The sequence below is a fragment of the Bipolaris victoriae genome, assembly GCF_000527765.1.
Source record: "Bipolaris victoriae FI3 unplaced genomic scaffold scaffold_1, whole genome shotgun sequence".
Classification (NCBI taxonomy): domain Eukaryota; kingdom Fungi; phylum Ascomycota; class Dothideomycetes; order Pleosporales; family Pleosporaceae; genus Bipolaris; species Bipolaris victoriae.
This window is the reverse complement of record NW_014575391.1, coordinates 70,873-91,317: the sequence shown is the minus strand read 5'-3', so window position 1 is coordinate 91,317 and position 20,445 is coordinate 70,873. Positions and strand designations below refer to the sequence as shown.

The 20,445-nt window shown below is 48.7% G+C and overlaps 7 protein-coding genes across 7 annotated transcripts; 6 read left to right on the top strand and 1 right to left on the bottom strand.

Moving 5' to 3' along the window:
* Window positions 1-3,647: 3,647 nt before the first annotated feature.
* COCVIDRAFT_84377 (hypothetical protein) lies at window positions 3,648-4,991 on the top strand (the record flags this gene model as incomplete). Its single annotated transcript, XM_014706822.1, has 3 exons — window positions 3,648-4,506; window positions 4,559-4,727; window positions 4,805-4,991. The coding sequence occupies 3 exons, from the start codon at window positions 3,648-3,650 to the stop codon at window positions 4,989-4,991; spliced, it is 1,215 nt and encodes a 404-aa protein (XP_014562308.1).
* Window positions 4,992-5,766: 775 nt separating this feature from the next.
* COCVIDRAFT_21740 (hypothetical protein) lies at window positions 5,767-7,404 on the top strand (the record flags this gene model as incomplete). The annotated part of the gene is made up of 1 exon (XM_014706774.1): window positions 5,767-7,404. The coding sequence occupies one exon, from the start codon at window positions 5,767-5,769 to the stop codon at window positions 7,402-7,404; it is 1,638 nt and encodes a 545-aa protein (XP_014562260.1).
* A 2,080-nt stretch (window positions 7,405-9,484) lies between these two features.
* Window positions 9,485-11,152, top strand: COCVIDRAFT_11190 (hypothetical protein; the record flags this gene model as incomplete). Its single annotated transcript, XM_014706744.1, has 4 exons — window positions 9,485-9,613; window positions 9,666-9,904; window positions 9,956-10,933; window positions 11,023-11,152. 4 exons carry the CDS (start codon window positions 9,485-9,487, stop codon window positions 11,150-11,152), a joined length of 1,476 nt encoding a protein of 491 aa, XP_014562230.1.
* Window positions 11,153-11,745: 593 nt separating this feature from the next.
* Window positions 11,746-12,765, top strand: COCVIDRAFT_32745 (hypothetical protein; the record flags this gene model as incomplete). The annotated part of the gene is made up of 1 exon (XM_014706821.1): window positions 11,746-12,765. The coding sequence occupies one exon, from the start codon at window positions 11,746-11,748 to the stop codon at window positions 12,763-12,765; it is 1,020 nt and encodes a 339-aa protein (XP_014562307.1).
* A 771-nt stretch (window positions 12,766-13,536) lies between these two features.
* COCVIDRAFT_84129 (hypothetical protein) lies at window positions 13,537-13,947 on the top strand (the record flags this gene model as incomplete). The annotated part of the gene is made up of 1 exon (XM_014706820.1): window positions 13,537-13,947. A coding segment is annotated over one exon (411 nt), but the record flags the coding sequence as incomplete, so codon positions are not given.
* A 2,093-nt stretch (window positions 13,948-16,040) lies between these two features.
* COCVIDRAFT_11188 (hypothetical protein) lies at window positions 16,041-17,927 on the bottom strand (the record flags this gene model as incomplete). The annotated part of the gene is made up of 4 exons (XM_014706743.1): window positions 16,041-16,830; window positions 16,927-17,188; window positions 17,246-17,383; window positions 17,444-17,927. 4 exons carry the CDS (start codon window positions 17,925-17,927, stop codon window positions 16,041-16,043), a joined length of 1,674 nt encoding a protein of 557 aa, XP_014562229.1.
* A 905-nt stretch (window positions 17,928-18,832) lies between these two features.
* On the top strand, window positions 18,833-19,015 carry COCVIDRAFT_62327 (hypothetical protein; the record flags this gene model as incomplete). The annotated part of the gene is made up of 1 exon (XM_014706819.1): window positions 18,833-19,015. A coding segment is annotated over one exon (183 nt), but the record flags the coding sequence as incomplete, so codon positions are not given.
* Window positions 19,016-20,445: the final 1,430 nt, after the last annotated feature.

The window sequence follows — 20,445 nt, the reverse complement described above, 5'->3', positions numbered from 1 at the left end:
ACGACTCTGTATCCAACTAGCTCTTGAAGTAATAAATATTTTGCAGGATGCTGCACCTTAGAACAAAATGGCTCTAGCAGACCGAGGATTGGTTTTAACAAGGAGTTGACAACTAACTCCGTGTCATTGCTAATTACCAATTCGTTAAAATTCATTCTGATCCCATCCAAGCAAGATTTCTGAGCGCTGGAATGTACAACTACACCAAGATGCCATGGAACATCCGCTGCTCATCAAATATCCGAAGGCACAACGAATGCCCCAAATATGAATCATTCAAGCGCAAAAATGAAAGCCACAATCTTGTCTAAACCGAACAGTGGATTCAGCAAGCACAAGGCTTCATGACGCAGTCAGTCTTTGAAAACTTTGATAATCGAGAGTTTAGACCAGAAACGTCACTTGGTGTCATTGGAATTCCTAACTTCCCAATCTCGGCCCAGCATCTTGTCATTCTTCATTACTTCTTCTTTATTCAAAAGTTGGGCCGGTGTGTACTTTCCACCCTCAATCTCGAATGTAGGATATCCCGTAGCTGGTGAGGTATCTTGATAGTGGATAAGCTTAGGGTTGTTACTACCACTACCATGTCAAACCGCTCGAGCCCTCCATTTGTCCTATAGCTGCAGCCAAAGATCATTTTCCTGGTTGTTCGAATAACGAGTGGCGGTGCTGTGTTGCATAAGGTTGGGGTTTACTGTTCTGCCGTAATGTGCAAGGAGAGCATGTAAGGTGTAGTAATAATGCGTTGAGTTTCCTCCTCTGTCCGGCCTTGATACAAGTTTAGATATAAGAGATCTATGCATGGCTGATCGGCGTAGATGTAAGATGGAAATGTGGTTAGGCAAGACAAGGGTTGATCAATGGAGTCTTGAACTAAACGAAGAACGAAAGCATCCTTTGGTGACACACGCAGTTGTGAGGATTAATCGAAGAGAGTGTGATGTAAAAACACCTTCCTTCAAATTCTTCATGCCTCGCCTCTGCCAATCTGATTTGTACGTGGTTGTGGATACCAATAATGTTCTAGATGGCTGCCATTCTCAGGCCTCCTTCCATGGACAGTTGGGATTAGCGAGATTTGATCACGTGACTTGAACACCCCGCGTCGGTCATTACCTTGTAACGAGTAGCTAATTGGTCTTCAACCCCGTCCGCATAGCCGAGGAGAGTATTTGTCCTGTTTCCTGGGCGCTGCAATGCTATTATAGGGTGGCTCGCTGGACGGCCGCGGATCTCAATTGTCGGTAGTGTGCAGGTAGCCCCACTTTGACTATACCTCTGTCGTATATATACATCAACCAGGACTTTTGTGATTCTCGGTCATGTCATTGTTTTCTCAAAAAGCCTATGTGTGCTGTTTGTTGAGAGAGTGCCAACTACACGCTTCATCGTGGCATGTTGGGATTTTGCCGGTTTCGGCTGGTTCGTCTAGTAGCCAAGATGCGGGTCGGAAAGACTCGGTGTCGTGGCATGGAGCACATCTTCCGAAGGGATCCATTTTCCTTCGTCCAAGGACCGATTTCGATGCGGGGTGGGCGTTGATAAGAAAACGGTACTAATTGTAGACCGGATGCTTGTATGACGATTACGAACCCGTCTGTCCCTTGCACAGCTAACGTAGTTGTCCAGATTGGTATGAATGTTGAGATTGTGGAATGTTCCTGTTATCGAGAAATAGTCCAGGAAGGAACGCCCTAAAGGATGTTCTGGCTTTTGCTACCCAGATCCATGGGCTTGGTAAAGATGTATTTGGGCCCTATTAGATCGAGGAGCTGCAGTGTGTTTTGGTTGACTTTGGGCCCCGACAGGAGATGTTCTTCGTCAGAGTGGTGTGGGAAAATTAGCTCATCATCACATGCGGGCTGGATGAATACAGATAAGCTCGTGTTGCAGAGGCCATGTTCTGCCGCCAGATGATACAAGTGGCTGGTGTCATCAAGCTGGGTGAAAGTGTGGTGGCTAGCTGCTTTCGTGGCCGTCGAATTGTCGGATTGTATGTATTAGTTTGGCCTGGTGTCGGGGCAGCGTGCTGCATCCATTGGCATTTGTATATGCGGGAGCAGGTCGGGTGGGCACGTGATTCGTTGTCTTGTGGGCGAGGGAGTGGACACGTCCACAGCAGTCGGTTTGCCGCCCACAGTCTCCCTATTTACCTACCATAACGGTCGTGGATGGGCCTGCACTAGTGATGCAAGTGTTGGAAAAAATGGCGTGTGCGTGTGTGTGATGGTGCAGAAGCTCGAACCGTTGGGCGGCCTTGTAGCCAGGGACGGGCTGGAGACGGCGAATGTTTCGGTACTTGCTATTCGCTGCATGCACGGTGAAGGCGAGGGACAGCACTAGCCACACGGCTGCTGCATAGGAGTACATAGATATGGGCATAGATATGTATACTTGCAGAGTCGGATGCAGCAATCACAAGTACGGCGAGTGTGCCACAGAGCGATTGCGGGCTCGGGGAATTTAGGAAGCAGGGGGAGGGTCTGACAGAGTGCATGGCGGTGGCAGGGGGTGGCTGCATGCCGCAGCCCAAGCCGACGTGGGCTGCAGCAGTCGCTATCGCATGCCGACGGCGACAAGAGGTATTGCTTGCGAGAGTGCTTGTTACGAGTGGCTGTGGTTCGTCGTGGGGGACTGCAGGTTGTTGTCAAGGTGGAGGCCTCTGCTCGGATTCTCTCCCGAAACAGCGGCGGAGGCCTAGGCGAGGCACAACCAACACCAAACCCCTAAAAACGCCCTAGCCTGCCAAGCCTAGACCACCATTTTCCGGGGGCAAAAAACCTTGGGCATTTGTTGGGGGCAAAAAAAACCCGCCTACCAGCCCATCCGTGCTTCCTCTGCTCCAAGCATCTAACGACAAGTATGTACAGTGTGAGCAAGTAGAAAGTGCTGCTTCACTCTCACGCCGGGCTGTGGTGCCGTACCACTTCCGCTCAGGGTCCTCCACTCCTTGCTGTCCCCCTTTCAACCCACAAAATCCTCTTGTCCAGCGTGTGGGCGGGCGTGCGTGCGTGCGTGCGTGCGGCGGAAAAACCCAACCAAGGGCCCACCATCCACGCCTGGGCCTCTTCGGAATTGATGAGCCCCGTAGCAGATCTTCAGGGCCCACGGGGCTTCGTGTTATCGCCTCCCAATCCGGTTACCCTGCGGCTCATCTCCTGGACCCTGAACCCTTTTTTTGCAACTTCCACGCCCATTCACTGCCACCATGTACCTAATTCTCCTTCTCGCTAAAACCCCGACACAAAAAACAACAAATCACACTCAATGACGCGTAGACTTGGAATCCCACGCATTGGCTTCCTCCCATATTCCTTTGGCCCTCCTGGTCGGCTATCTTGCCATCTCTCCAACACGGCTCACCGCAACGTGTTCACCCCTGGGGCAGCTAGGGCGGGCTGTGCGCCAACGTTGAAATCTCGGTTCGAGACCCACTGTTACGTACCGCCATAGACACGAAGGCGGTGTCTAATGCACATCGCTGCCCTCGCGACCTTGAAACGTATGTCGGGTCCGTTGAGCTTAGGCTGTATCAAGGGGCAGAGTTTTCGTGCTCAACCCAGCCGCTATCGGTACAAAAGGCTGACTACCGTCCCCTCCCCGTGTCTGAACGAGTGTCCCTTCCATTCCCTTTCTTTCCAACCATGATTACGACCACGTCCCGCACCCACGAGACTCCTCTCAAGACCAGGCTCACGGCTGTTGCCGATGTGAGGCCCATTCCCGACGTCAAGACCCTCAAGGATGCCATTCCCGCAAAATGCTTCGAGCGTTCCATGCTTCGCTCCTTCTCCTACGTCGTCCGTGATCTCATCGTCGTCTTCTCCCTTTTCTATGCCGCTGTGCCCCTGTCTCGCCTAGACGCCCCCTGGTTCGTCACCGTCCCCCTGTGGGCCCTCTACAGCTTCGTCCAGGGATGCTTCTTCACTGGTCTCTGGATTCTTGCCCACGACTGCGGCCATGATTCTTTCTCCGAGAACCTTACTGTCAACGCCATCACCGGCTGGTTCCTTCACTGCATGTTGATGGTCCCATTCTTCAGCTGGAAGTTCAGCCACGCCCGCCACCACCGATACCACAACCACATGGACAAGGACACCGTTTTCGTGCCCCACCGCAAGTCCGACGTCGAGGCCAAGAAGACCAAGCCAACCATCCTCGAGAAGATCATGGACCATTCAGCCGCCGACACGCCCATCATCACCGTTGCTTCTCTCATCTTCCACCAGGTTCTTGGCTGGCCAGCTTACATTCTGATGAATGCCGGTGCTGGAAAGAAGAGCTTGACCAAGGGAGACCGCTACACTTCGTCTCGCTACAAGCAAAGTCATTTGGATCCTACTGCCCACGTATTCACCCCGTCCGAGGCTCCTTTTGTTGCTCTGAGCAACGTCGGTCTCATCCTCACCATGACTGCTCTCTATGTCTGGTCCCGCAGCGTTGGAACCTCGACCGTTCTTCTCGCATATGGTCTTCCTTACCTCTGGATGAACCACTGGATTGGTAAGCATATCGTTTCCCGAGCCCTGAGATACTGAAAACTAACTCTCTATAGTTGCCATTACCTACCTTCACCACACTCACCCCGAGGCTCCTCACTACGAGGCTGACAACTGGACTTTCATCAAGGGTGCCGCCTCAACTGTCGACCGCGATTTTGGCTTCATTGGCCGCCACATCTTCCACGGCATCATTGAGTACCACGTTGTCCACCACATGTTCCCGTGAGTTTACCCCGTACTGAGCCACCACGTCTTGGTCATTCCAACTCTTTGCACTGAAACCAACTAACGTATATTAGACGCATTCCCTTCTACCACGCTGAGGAGGCTACCTGGGCCATTGCCCCTCTTCTTGGTGAACGCTACATCCAGCAGAAGACCAACTTCTTCGGCGACTTGTGGCAAAGCTTTACTACTTGCAAGACCGTTGAGCCAGGAACTGGTGTCCACGCTGGAGGATTGGTATGGTCCAAGACTAAGGCTTAAGGTTGTGCAGCTTGGTTCGCGAAATGAAACGAGGCAAATGAATAGACTCTAGACAATAGAAGGTTTAATCCGATTCTATCTTTCAGTAATCCTGGGTACATGTCTGAAGGCAACTGGGTGAGATGTATTGACTTGAGAGATCTGGTCGGTGTTGGCTAGGTGAGCTGCCGACTCATGACGTCGTGTGTTGGTAATATCCGATCACGTGAATGAACAAGGTGGAGCAGACATTCCAACTTGCTTGGGCTGACTGATTGGGAGAACTCCTCAATATCCGGAATCGATTCCAGAGACGAGGCTCATTCTCTCGTCTTGCTGGATACCAGGATCCTCGTCGTGTGGGGTGTTTTTTTGTGGCTGAGATGTTGCTGTGTATATCATGTTAGCTCCCTTCGCCCGCGACTATTCAAGTCTTGCGTCCCACGTTCAATCTCCTCCTTGATTCGTCTGACTTCTCCTTTCCTATACATATCTTGACCGCAACAGGTTAGTAGCCATCTAAAATGAAGTCTCCTACGCTTCTAGGTTCGTATAGCCCCTCATCAAGACCCAACAGGCCGGGTTCTGCGCAATGACTATCTTCTTACAGTCGGGCCTACCCGAAACTCAACGACTTAATAATGCGGGGGTGGGGCGTCTGTATTCCTCTCCACCACATCGCCAAGTGTCCCACAGCTTCCACAAGGACTTCTCGTGAAATGCTTGAGAAGTCTTTAAAAAGCATGTGCAAGCAAGCGATTAAGATGCAAACTCCAGAAGTCACTTCATTAGCAAAATGGCCACCGTGGATGTTCAGCAACCTGTTGTTCCACCAACACTCCCTAACGTCGAATTGAAAGAAACGCCCCAGCGAAAGACCAACGACATCTATCACGGACTCACCTCAAGATGGCCCGTCGCTCTCGATCTCGCAGGAGGAGGTGCACCTTGCCGTCTAGAGGGTGAAGTAGGCGATCTGGTCGTCTTGGGCGAGATTCCAAAAGAGCTAAATGGCACCTTTTACCGCGTCATGACGGACCCATTTGTCCCGCCCCACCCCAACAATGTTCCCCTTGATGGAGACGGTCATATTTCTGCCTTTAGATTCCATGATGGAAGAGTGGATATGAAGTTGAAGTATGTTGAGACGGAGCGCTATTTGATTGAACGCCGAGCCAACAGGGCCATGTTTGGGCTTTACCGCAACCCTTATACCCATCACCCATGTGTGCGGGCCGCAGTCGACTCAACCGCAAACACAAACCTTGTTCTTTGGGCAGGTCATCTGCTGGCACTCAAGGAAGGAGGCCTACCTTACTCAGTGGACCCTAATACACTCGAGACTGGAGTATATGATCCCTTTGGCCAAGTCAAGTCCAAAACATTTACCGCACACCCCAAGGTGGACCCATATACGGATGAGCTGGTCGTCTTTGGTTACGAAGCAAAGGGTCTTGCGACAAAAGACATTGTCGTGTACACGCTGGATAAGGAGGGAAAGAAGAAGGATGAGCAATGGATCCAAGGTCCTTGGGTTGCTGCAATCCATGATTGTGCAATCACCCCAAACTGGTTAATTCTTGTGCTATGGCCCTTTGAAGCCGACGTCGAACGAATGAAACGCGGAGGTCAGCACTGGGCATGGAACTACGACCGCCCCGCAACTTTCGTAGTCATACCACGGAGAAAGACCACCAAACTTCCGCCTGGCTGGAAGGAAGGCGAGTGGAGGGTGTACCCATGGGAAAACTGTATGCTCGTGCACACCGCAGGCGCATGGGAAGACGAAAACCACAAACTCTACATCGAAACCTCTCGCGTCCACGACAACGCATTTCCCTTCTTCCCTCCCGACGACGGCAGAATGCCCGCACCCGACGCAAAAGCCGATTTCGTACGTTGGGAACTTGACCTCACCAAGCCAACCGACACTCGCCTTCCCGATCCCGAAATCATCGTCGATGTCCCCTGCGAGTTCCCCCGCATCGACGAGCGCTTCAACACCAAACCCTACCGCTACATCTTCCTCGACGCCTTTATGCCTTCGCGCTCTGACGGTGGCAAAAACATATTCCATGGCCTCAACGCCCTGGCTATGAAAGACACCCAAACAGGCAGTATGCGCTTCTTCTACGCGGGTGACGGCTCCCTAGTCCAAGAACCAGCCTTCATCCCCCGCTCCGACGATGCTCCTGAAGGCGATGGATGGGTTGTAGCGATGGTGGAGAGGAGAGAGACGAACAAGAATGATATTGTCGTGCTAGATACGAGGGAGTTCGAGAAGCCGGTTGCGATTGTCCAGTTACCGATTCATGTCAAGGCGCAGGTGCATGGAAATTGGGTCGACGCGGCGAGTTTGGAGCAGAAGAGCTTGGTGAGGGAGCCAAGGCCGGTGAAGGTTAGTGGCAAGGGGGCGCTGGAGCCCATTGAGTAGGAGAGAAGAGATGAAGTTGTTTGGATGTAGTAGCTGTTGCTTTCATACTAGTCTTTTTTTTGCAATCTAAATGCTCGACTAGGTCACGTTATGCGAATACTCGACCAAGTTATACTACCCCTGAATCATTTGTGATAGTCTTTGCCCCCCCGTATCTTCTTACCTCCCTCCGTATTACAGCCGTAAACACACTACGCAACCTACTTACAATATTACCCCAAACCAAAAAATTCTTAATCCTCGAGTAATAACGGTGCCAAATGTCGAATCCGTGCACTATCTCTTCCAATCACCATAATGCGCCAGTAGCCTAAAAGCCTTTCAGGTGGAGAGACTAATAACGACGATTACGCTCTTCGTCGAGTGACCCCATCCCTGGTTCGGACGAGGGAAATACGAGGCTATCTTTTCTTATAGTAATTTCACTCGACACTACACTGTAAACGGTATAGTAGCATCGTAGCTATAGGGATTGTGATCCCACTAGTTATCTATTCCCTTGACTAGCGGCCCAGACACATGAAGTTCACCCCTACAACTACACTGCTCGGAATTCCTTCCCACCAATCGAAACCTACTTCGGTAATTCATCCCGACTAATAAACCCGAAGCGACTCGGAGCCGCGATCCATGATACCTGCGGTGTTTTTATCGTGTATATGGCTGGGGAGAGGGAGATGTCCAAAGTATGGTATAAATACCGTGGTATTCTGGTTATTTAAATTAGGTACTACGCATCTTGACTCCTTTCTCTCGTCCTATATCAAAACACAAACTGTTTTCTACACTCGTTTAGTAAGCGCCAATATGAAGCTTTCGTTTGTTCTTCCAGTGTTCTTCGCTGCACTTGCGGTTAGTGCCCCGATTGCCACTAAAGACGCGAATAACGAGATCGAAGCGCGTGGGCGTGGGTGTCTTGTATGTGGACTCTTCTCCTAAGTGAAGTCAATGTGGTGGTCTTGCTTACACTATCTTAGAAGATTTATCGTTGTCGCGGGAGCGATTAGAGAATGAGGACCGCCAGTAGCCTTGTGAAGTTCTCTATGCGTTACTGCATTAGCTTCTCGATAGAGTTCTAGCTTGGTGGAGCGTGTGCGGGTTATGCGATTTGGTATCGTCAGTGTAGAATACAATCAATTCGCCATCGTGCGCTATGGCATTGCTTCACTAGATTCTTTGAACTTCTTAGTCTTCTCTATTAATTCCAAAGCTTTATACGAGATGGGCATGGAGAGAATTGATCAAAGTATTGTTGTTCGGAAAAGAAACGTTCGTGCCGAGAATGATAAAGCTCCACCATTTCAAGAAGAATATAGATAGCTGCTCACGTGTGGAAATTCACTTTGATAAATTTTCACTGCTCCTTCTCCCCTAAAACGACTTGAGAAAGAACAAGCTAATAGAGTGTGATATGCATTCCTCAAAATTTCGACATAACACATCGGTTGTGTAAGTCTTCGGGGACTTGCATCGGGAAGCGAATACAGCCTACCCCATTGACCAAAAGTTTTCAGTGGCCAGAAGTCTGCGGACAACTGATCTCTTATACAACTGACAAAAACCGGAGAATCAAAGAAGCAGCTATTGCCTGTCAGATCTCATTATTCGCACCATAAAAGATTCTCGTTGCAACGTGCTTATTTTGATGTTATACACGAAATATTTGATGCGCAAGTTATACTTTAACCGTTATTGAGCTTTTGAATACTGATTTACGCGCACTAGAGTTGCAACTACTGAAGGATCAAGGGTTGGTATTTGGCGATGTTTTGACGCCGTTTTGCACTGCTACGAATGGCTGCTATTTTCCAGTTTCGTTGAATGCATAAGAGCTGATGTAAGAATCGTAGGGATTGTAATAGTAGTATTGCACTAGCTAGGGTGAAGCGAGGCTTTTCCAATAGTTATCGTCGATGGAGAGACTAGATATTCCTGCCCCACTTCCCGGCCTTTTCGTCAATTTTATGGGTTATGGCGCAATAGTCAAGGTATCGACTCTGTCACCCTACTAGTCTATTGCGACATAAAAGGTGAGAGCAAAACATGCTAGAGGATGATATATGACACACTACTAAGAAACATGAAGTTGAGTAGTTATCTCCTCGCTACCAGTGCATGCCTGGAATACCTGGTTCCGCGCGCGGGAGCGACGAATGTTTCAACCTCTTACAACAGTGCTGCTCAAGACGCCACAGCATTCGCAATTCAGGTGCGTGAAACATTTGAAAGAACATATCACCTCTCTCTTGACGATTATTCAGTATGCATATCCAGTTTCTCAATGGCAACAAGCCGTAAGAAATATTCTCGATGCCGTCAACAAAACAAATACACTATGGCCCTACCATACGCTTTCCGGTCCTCTAAATCGCACAATAGTTGGGCCTAATGCAGACACGTTGTATATCTGGGCTGCTATCGACTTGTCGCATGAAGACCTTGTCCTGACCATTCCCAATATCAGTGATGGAAGGAACTGGATATGGCCTTTTTACGACATGTGAGTGCTGCTGGATGTCAATAAGATGGAGCAAAGACTGACTGATCAAAGTTATGGCAACAATTTTGCGGGAATATCAATCAACACGAACTCTCCCCCGGGAGACTATCTGATCAGACGTGCAGATGATGCTCTTGTCCAGCCCGGAATCAGATACACCACTCCGGCTGAATTATCAACCTACAAAGGCGTAATCTCTTATGCTACGACCTACGGTATCCTGCTCGGCCGTATTCTTGTACGTCAAAACACTACGAGCGATATTGAGACCATACGCAGTTATCAAGACCAAACTTTCCTCAGGACAGTCCCACGTACAATGTCTCAGCCGTTTGCAGCACAAGCACCTCGACTATCACGTGCCCTCATTGACACTTCGAACGCCCCGAACAGAGTCACGGGCTATCTAGACCTGCTGGCAAAGATTGGACAGTTCAACCAACCCGATGTGTATGCAGACCGGTATCGTGTAGCATCGAAACTTGGCCTTGCTGGCATTGCAGATGGAGTCTACACCCCGCCTCCTGGAATCAATCTCACCGCTGCCACCGTCGCAGCAAACGCAAGCATCTCCGCAGCTTATTCTCAAAACCTGATTGATGTTGGCAACAACTGGGTAATTCCCAAGGTGGAATGTCAAGGCATCTTCGGCACTGAATACGGCTGTCGTGCGTACCGCGCACTCCGCGGTTATCTGGGCCTCGTACAATCCGAGAACCTCTTCATCACGAATAAATCCGATAATGTGACTTTAAGTGCGAATTCCGCATTTCTATTTACTTTCTTCGGCAAACCCCCAATCAAATCAACTGGGTTTTGGAGTTTGACTGTGTATGGCGCGGATCAATATCTGGTGCCCAACAAGCTGGGAAGATACGTCATTGGAGACCGCAGCACACAGTTGAAATTTGAGAGTGGAGGTTTGGTGTATGGAAATGATTCCAGCGCTGGAAATGGAACGGCGGATCGCAGATTTCAGGTCTTACTGCAGCCTGCTGATATTCCCCCACCAGATAATTGGACCAGCAAGTAAGTTGGCCCCCTTTTTGCGATTTTTTAATCGTCTTGGATTAGCATCTTGAAAGTATAAAATGGCTAACTCAAGGCTTCTTATACAGCTGGCTTCCGGCCCCGGTGGGTGGCGGTAAGCTTCTGTACTCGATTCGGTTCTACTCACCAGCCGAGGCATTCACTAATGGCGAGTACACGTTTCCAACTGTTGAGACTATCGATGCCATCAGGTCTTAGCGTTAGCTAGAAGCAACTGAAATTAATCCCTTTCACGAAGGCTGATTCATCTAACGGAGAGCGTGAGGGATTGCCACGTCGAGTGTATAATTACCTACCTAATTCGTGTACAAGTCACTAAAAATGTATATTATGTATGATATGTATGGTATCATTAGTGAAAGAAACAAAGGTCGTTACTAGCACCTCGGCTGAGCCTATTAACATAGGCCCCTACTTACCACGAGGTCGTTTAACCTTTGCCATACCGCTAACAGGGGCTCTTCTTTGGTAGCTCGCGGCGTCGATGTATAGATTGGATGCAAACTTCGTGTTCTTGATTTCATATATCATTCCCTTCAGTCCATGCTACCGTTCGCATTACTAGCTAGCCAAATTCGTGACTAGAAATAGAGCACCTTCCCCTCCTCGCTTAATGTGGGCAAGTATTGCTGACGCGCAACCAACTACGTGCTATCGGAGGCTACAAATCGGACGGACGAACATGTTCGGTCAAAAATTAGCGTCGGAGCCAAACAACAGCACAATACTCAGTTCAGTACAAACAGTAACTGCTCAGCAACACACGAATACGCGAGAACACAACCTTCAACATGCCGAAGCCTAAAGTTTTGATAGTTGGCTGTGGTGCCGTCGGGTTGTCTCAAGGTTACCATATTTCGCATAGTGCTGATTGTACCTACCTTGTCCGCCCCGGCCGCAAGTCCGCTTTCGAGCCGCCAAAGCACCTTTACTCCTATAAAGACGACACATTACATGAATTTTCATCCTACCGCGTCATCGAGTCGGTTTCAGAAGTCAAAGGCGAAGAGTTTGCATTCGTCTTTGACACTTTGGATGGACATACTGCACGGTCGGAGTCTGGGACCGCGACAATCCGTTCAGTCGGCGAGCTTCTCAAGGAGCCTCAAAACGCAAATTCCTTTGTCGTATACGACGCAGCCGGTCTAGACATTGAAGAACACTACCTGAGCACTTTAGGAATCGCTCGGAGCCGTCTTCTGTTTGGCGTAAGCCTACTTGCGCATCAACCGACACCTCAGATTCCGATCCCAGAAACAGCGAACAAATCCTTAGCTTCGAAAGCAGACATCCTTTACTCGACCCCATCAGCAGGCGTGATTTTGGTTGTAATGAATACACAGCCTTCTCTGACGAAGAAACTTGAGGCATTCTATGACGTCAAGGGCAAACAAGGAATTCAGCGAGCTCCAGGATTCCTAGCGCCATATGTCGTACCTCTCTCCATGTTGCAGCTGGTGGCATGGAACATTGATGGATTTGGCCCATTCAAGCAGTTCCGCGCGAATACTGAGCTTTGGAATCTGATGCTACGCGCACAAACGGAGATTCTAAACCTTCCACGATTCGGTTGGACAGGTTGGCTTTTATCCTTTGTGGTAGGAGACTGGTTCGCCGTCCAGATGCACGCACCTTTCGAGGTGAACGCCAAGCCACTCGATTATGCCAGGTTTAACGCGTTTCACCATGGCGGAAAGGTTGCAAAGCAAGACCGTAGGATGCTAGAAGATGTGTTGAGTGAAGGAGAGAAAGGCGGAAGGAAAATGCCGGCATTGAAGGAGATCATAAAGAAGGCGTCTGAGCTTAGTTAGTAGTATGCGAGTAAGGAGTTCTAATCATACGATCTTGACCTTAATGTTCGGATCTTATAATTAGTCGCCAAAAGTTGGTTCGTGTAGCGTAATAATGGTATTGGAATTTATTGAGCCAGAATAATGAAATAAGACCATATCACGACCATGAATAGAGGTAAAAGCGCGTTCATTGCCAGAACAAACAGTCAGATCATGTCAGAGAGAAACAGGGTTGGACATTGATGCGGGACCATTAAATATAACTTCTTATATGCTTCACAATCACTACCTAGAGCGCAGCCCCTTATAAATAACGCCTTATCATTTCATCTACAATACTGCATCCTGCCAACTATAGGTACATACTGGGAACTTTATAAATATCTTAGAGTTAAGTTTATTAGGAGGTTTCATAAAATCCCCACTCTGTATAGCTCTTGGCACAATATAAACTATGCGCATAGTGACTTGTCCAATTGTTCATAGGCCAGTTGAATTGAACGGCTCGTTGAAACTTGAGTGCCATAAGTGCACAATGTGCAATATGTTGACTCCAAGTTACCCATACATGGTCCAAATCATCTTTCAACACCTCCTCCAGGGTTACATTTTGCTTATTGATGCCATAGGCGTATACCCAACTCTTGGCGTCCCATTCATCTACATACCAAACTGCCAACAATATTCATTATTGCCTATATTGGGGTCTCTACCTCTCTCGTGCTTGGTGCCATTCTATTGGTCGAGCATTGGAATATTCCCAAAGGCCAGACATCACATGCATTCGACTGTGCACCGATGAATACGATGCCTGAAATTGCAAAGGCCCAGGGTTGCAAATGGGATCCTCTGGTAAACGTCTGGCTTTCGAAAGAGGCTTTTGAAGAAAGCGAAAATCTCTCTACCGTTGAAAAGTTCTTAAGCCAAGGTCCATGGCATCACTACTTGCACCAAAATGGTTCTGGCACCGTTAAGCCAGAGTATGAGAGGTTACTCGGAGCTTGGTTGATGAAGAGAGAACATCTCATTCATTGCCAACTTACACTGCGACAATCCTATTTTTGGATGAGCAAGGGATATGGAACAACTCATTTCTTCAAGCATACAGTTCATTGTTTGAGATTTCTACTAGATACCATCTTTGAAAACCCACCGAAAGATCTCGATGACATCCAAGCTTTTATCACTCCATTTCCCTGACTGAAAGAGAAGATGTTCCTAGACCATGGGGAGAAGAGGGCCGCAAGAAGCTCAAGTAGAGCAAATAAAATTTATCCATTCTAAATGTCGCAGCAGAAGTGCTGTTGTGCTCGCCTTTGCTACATTGTGAGTTAGAGATATGGCCAGTCACTTGCTGAAACATCCAATTAAACACCTCTGTTGCTGGACTAATGGATGTGGGAACGAGTTGTACTATTTTGAGTTTCTATTAAGGAGACTTTTCTATGATACAAGACGAAAATGCACTAGTTACATGTGTCGTACAGAGTACTGTTCTCCGCCACTTGGCCGCTGGCTTTTGTCAAGCCCACCAAAATCACTACTCCACCCCAATGTCGTAATAGTAACAGTACCTAGTCATATATGGATATGCAATTGGAAGGCATCGACGTATTTTGCAAGAGCTTAGTCTCGCGCTTATTACCGTAATCCCACCTTGTGCAAGAATGTGCTGAGGAGCCAATAACTGAACTTTGCGGCACAGTGAGACGCAACTAGCGCCCGGGCTGGAGCAGAGAAATCATATGGTGAAAACACAATCAGTAAATATCATAACTCTTGATTCTCAACGATAGTTGTCGTGATGTCGTGGCAAGATTGCCCACTCGCTTAGGAAGTTAGCTGAAGATGGGAGCACAATGCAATTCTTTTTGGAAACGGAATCGTGCAGCAAATATCGGAAGCTGGTACACATACAACGATGATCAGCTATTACACAATAGACTGTTTCCATTTGGCCCGAATATATCTTTAATTCCCGAGTTTTTCTAGTCGGAACTCGGTGATTTCACCGGCTACCATGTAATCACCGCTATTACCCTTGCTTTCATAAACGTATGGCTGGGAAAACTCTGCCCCTTACCGAAAATCATTCCTTCAACACATCTTTATCATGATCGGCCCTGATGAGTCTTTTCTTCCTGATCTCTCTGCGCAGTACTCCAATATTGATATATCCACTATGTCTAACAAGGTGATCTTTAGTAGTAAATTAATAAATTCTCTAATCTCATCTTTCAACGCTAATTCTCTAATTCTAATATCTTTAGTTTATGTGCTAGATTCTATTAAGAAGCTATCTAAAGAGCGTTGAGTCTATTATATTCTTTTAGTCGTACTAACCTTGGCCAATACTTTCAACAGCGACGTCCGTATAGTAAGCTGAGATGCTCAAACTGTCGCTATCGCTGTCTGCTAAACTTAATAAGCTCTTAGCGAATAGGACAACTGTGTTAGATACCACTTAATACGGCAGAGCCCAGATAATATCGTAACGCTAAATAAACCTTTCAATCCACGAATCAGCTGCTGAGATGCTTTTCCGCCAGCTTCCTAGCTCTCTCTCTACCCTGGCCGCTGCGACCGGCCCAGAGATGATGTGCGGTTTCTTATAACGATTTCGATCATTGATTGCGTATGAGTAAACTTTCTTTCTCACTGGGCGTATGAGTAAATCATGCATCCGAGCCAATGCCTCAGTATAAAGGCTGTCAGATGTTCACCACCTTTTTTATCATCTACCTCCTCACCAATAGTTTTTCCGAGGTCACTATAACAAAGTAAATTGATCAATTCATCAACAAGCTCGGTAAAATGAAGTCCTTCATCCTCTCTGTCCTCATGGTTGCTATCGTCGCTGCTGCCCCTCATCCCGTACAGGACCTTGGTCAAGTCGAAGCTCGAGCCTTATTGCAGGGACGTCAGAATTGTGAAACTACGACGTGCCCACCTGGTGAATCATGCGAATGCCCAAATGGCAATACCTACTACTGCTGTTCTAGGAAACTGTAAGTTGTTTACAAGCTCAGAATAAAGTTCGACTGGTGCTTAGGCTAATCTTGGAGCAGTTAGTACCTGATGACGATAGCGGACAATGGATAGGGCGTATAAATATGTAGTTTAGGTGGGAAGAGGATAGCTAGGTTAAATCATACAATCTGGCAACACTTCTATACAGTTCATTACTCTTAATAGATATAGGAATATGCTAACTTGGTAGTGCGAAAGTATCCAATTGTTGCTGTATATAGATGAGTCTAGCATCTGTTGCCCTTCAGCGACACCATTTCCATTCAAGACCTGGTCAGATTCTGCCGAAGGCCAGGCACACTGACCTCCGTAGCCGCCCCATCCTCACCAAGAGTAATCACAATCTCATCTACCAATAGACCACCATGTAGCCATGCCCCATAACTGAACCAAGTATAGCAAGCATCCTCAAAGATACCCGTACTGTTCATATCGGAAATGCCCCGGAAGGCCACCCGCCAACGGTTATCCGCGCCGATGGGATAGATTCTAACGTCTGCATCAACCGCATCTAGGGCACCAGAACCAAAGAACTCGAACCACGCATCCGAAACAGCTTTGCCACCAGTAGTCCAACTCTGCACCTTGAGACCCGGACCATTATCGACCACCAGTTCGATCGCCGATTCTCCACTACCATAGCGACCCGCATAGTTTTCCCTGGCCTGATCCCGTCCCACGGTGTCAAAATGCGGGACAGAGTAGCGCACAAGATGGTCGAGCAGGGCTCGCAGCGCCGGATCGTCGCCGACACCAGCCACATTGACGGTGTAGCCGAGCTGGTACTCCGGGATGATGGCTATGTAGGCGTTATAGTATCCCGATCCGCCGGGCATGGTGTATATATCGACGGGTCTTTCTCCTGAGTCAAGGCCAAGGCTTGTGGGACGTAAGACGGTCCAGGGCATGCCGACGGCTACGCCTTTAGAAGAGGAGGTGAAGGAGGCGGGCTTCAGCCATTTGGCCATGTCGGTGCTCGAGAGTAGCTCGTTGTTGAGGAGGCCGCGAACAAAGCGGGCGAGGTCGTTGGGCGTTGAGAACATGCCGGCAGTCCTGTGGGCATAGCCGAATTAGTGCGGATGCTCGAGCCTAATCAGGAGTAGAAAACAATAAAGTGTGACTAGACTGCCAGGATCTGAGTTGACTCACCCGTTCATTTCGCCTATGTCCTGAGTACCGAGGTGATTGACCTCTCCAGGTATGACCATCAGCGATGCATCCTGACTGTCCAGGCCAGTCGCCGAGCTCAAACCTAAGGGGCCCGCGATGCTGTCTGCGATAACGTCTCGAAGCGATTTACCTGTGAAGGACTCGATAGCGTAGCCAAGAATGATGAAGGCATAGTTTGAGTATGCGGGAGTACGACCGACAGGCCACAAATAGTTACTGACGAGTGCTCCTTCGAGAAATTCTAGGATCGAGTTCAGTATGGAGCGTAAACAGTAGCATGCTTTCAAGGAATTCTTACCCGCTCGAGTAGCGCATAGGCCAAGTTCTACGGAATTGCAAGTAGGGAAGCCTTCCGGGACAGTAATGTTTACCGGCAAGCCGAATTTTCCCTCTAGAAAATCAGGAGGTCCCCGAAGAGAGGTGTCGAAGGCGTAGCCTAAGTGCGAAGAGTCAGCTGTGGTCTTCTTGGATTATTGTCCTCCAGATGTAGCCTTACCATCGCGCGGAGCGCCAGACAGATGGCTGGCTAGCATTCGCAAGGTCGTGTTCTCGAAGTTCTTCGAGCCTTCAAGCTGCGGTACATACTTGGAAACAAGATCGTCCATGTCCAGTCCTTCCTGGAGCAACGCAGAAAGGACGGTAAACAATTTCGTCACTGAGAAGATGCGGTAGATTGTGTCGCCATTGACCTCGCTGACGCCAACTGTGGTGTTGACGTTTGGTGCAGTCCAGTGGTACTCAAAAACCGTATCTTCAGTCGTGGTTATCGAGACCGAGTAAGAGGTAGAAGACGTGTTGAAGAGAATCGCTTCACTGTTCAGTCGGTCCAGTGCAGCCTTCAGTGGCTCAGGATCGAACCGGGGGGCGATGGAAAGGTCGGAGAGTGGTAGGAGTGGGATGCCTGCTGGAGGACAATACTCCATGGCTGCGGCAAGACTCGTGCACATGAGTGCTGTTGTTGATAGCAGAGACTGTTTCATGTCGCAATAGAATGCAGTGAACAAGATGGAGACTCTTTCGATGTGAGAAATTTATGAAATTGGTAGTGGAAGGTGATGAGGGTTTGGTAGCTACTATAACAGAGCATGAGTTGAGCTTATATACTATGCTCCTACTGCGACCAGGCAGAATCATTCGAGTACATGGCTAAATGAAATCTCAGCCACGATCATAGATGCTCGTCTTACCAATGTCGACACTTGAGCTGTACCTTACGATCTCATTGTTCCGTGCCTTGGCTACCTAGTAGCTGACAAAAGGGTTCCAAGGTCGCGGTTACTTCCCATAGCAGCATGTTGGTTTCTAACATTACGCACGCAGGTGCATAGCCAAGAGATCCTTATGGAGAGGTGATTCAGCTTACCAAAGTCCTCGACGCGGATTCTATCATTTGTCATGGCGAAATGGTATACAACAGTGGTGCCAAGACCGCTGCGCAGTGCCCGTCTCGCCCAGATGGTATAGTATAGTCTGCTTGCTAAGCCTCCGGGTATCGAGGCCCACTATGCCAGTGCTGTGATTTCAAGCCAATGAAATGTCCATGGCCGATCTTATGCTCGCTGAGAGGCAGCATATTTCCAACGACCTGGAGGCCTGAGCTAACCAATTATGCTCGATTTTGCGATACGTACAGAGCCAAGCCACTGCCTGCATGGGACGATGACGAAGGTGTTGTGCTCTAGCCCTAATCGCAACATCTACCGAAACGAGCAAAGCGAAAGCGCGTGCCCCACCAGATCTATACGGCGCAGCTATCGTCCTGGTGTGCGAGATGTGAACACTCCAGATCACGTTCCATAAAGTATCAGACAAAATCGATCAAGGCCTGCAGATACTGCCCTCCGGCTGATGTGGCCGACAGCCAGCGCCTCAACGAGACGAGACGATGGTGAACCGCGGACCTAGCGCTGGCTGCCAAGCATGCAGAGAGCGCCGCGTTGGGTGCGACAAGGCAAGACCGGCGTGCAGAAAGTGTATTATCCGTGGACAGATATGTCCTGGATACCGCGACGCCAACGGTGTTGTCTTCAAGGACGAAAGCAAGGCTGTTTTCGCGCGCCAGAGCAAGCGATCAAGCGCAAGACCATCTACACTGCCGCCGCAAGTTCACTCCAATCCGCACGACGTGGTAACAGCCTTCTTCTTCCGACAATGTTTACTTCCAACCCGCCATGAGTGGCCGCTGGGCAACGAATACTTCGACCACATCTTGCCTCTATACAACTCTGCGGCACCTTCATCTGCTTTGCCTCTAGCCGTTTCGGTCATGGCGCTCACAGTAGCCACCACCCACCATGCCCAAGACTATGTACAGCCTTTGGTCACTGGAGCTGAGCTCGCTGCTGTTCGAGCAGTTGGCACAGCATTGTCAGATCCGCTTCAACGTTTGAAGGACGAGACGCTCACGGCAATCCTATGCCTGGACTTTGCCCAACAATATCGAAATGCTGCACTCCAGCATGGTCGCCCTCACCTAAGAGGCGCTCTCGAACTCATCCGACAGCGGGCATCTACAGACTTTGACTCGGAAGCCTCGCAATCGCTATACGTGGCAACAAGAGGCCATGTCTTGCTGATTGCGCTATGGTCAGCACACGAGGACCAAGATTTGATTTTTACGTTGCCCGAAGTCGCATCGGCACGCAAGAGCACTGTATCCACTGTACAGCAGATCTTGCGGCAGGTTCTGTGCTTAGAAAGACAGGTCCTCACCTGGCAGCCACCGGACGCAAGTTCGCCATTAGAAGAGGACCGCGTGTGCTCTTACGCTGCTCGGGCCAAAGCTTTGTGCAACCGCCTCGAAGACCTCAGGCACGAAGTATCCTGGGAGCTTTCATCGCCCGTTGTTCCCTTACCTTACGGGAGCTTCGAAAGGTTGAGTGATGTATCATTAGTACAAAAGGCTTTCGTCTTTGGCCAATACATCTGCACATATGTGCTAGTCCTGAAGCTTCTATACTGTACGAGCTCGTTCCTACACAATAACGACATACAATCAAATATCGCTGATCATCTTGCGATGCTCGACCAAGCACAAAGCCTGGTGTCTTCCCTCTGCGTGTCGGTCGTCCCAATCTTAGACCGCAGCCGCTTTTTGCGACCGGGCGAGGGAACTATCAATCACACAATCGTCACGGAGACTAGACCAGAGCTATCGAATGGTCTGCAAGACGAAGGGCTCGCTTCCACTAGTCGTTCTCACCTAGTATGTCTCACTACATGGATTTTAGGAATCCTTAGGAAAGCGTTTCTCGGAACCAAGGATTTTAGAGTCGAATCTGATAAAGTAGAGTATCTACAAAATATACATAATTCTCTATACTAATTGACATGTAACGTAGTTTATAAGCGTGCTGGTCATACAGGCGGATTCGTCACCCCATGGATTTTACGCACCTTAATAAGTGTATTGCTTAACTATATGATAATTACATAGCTATCAATCAATATGGTTAATTCAGTAGTATTTAGAGTATCTTTTTCATATATCGTATATTA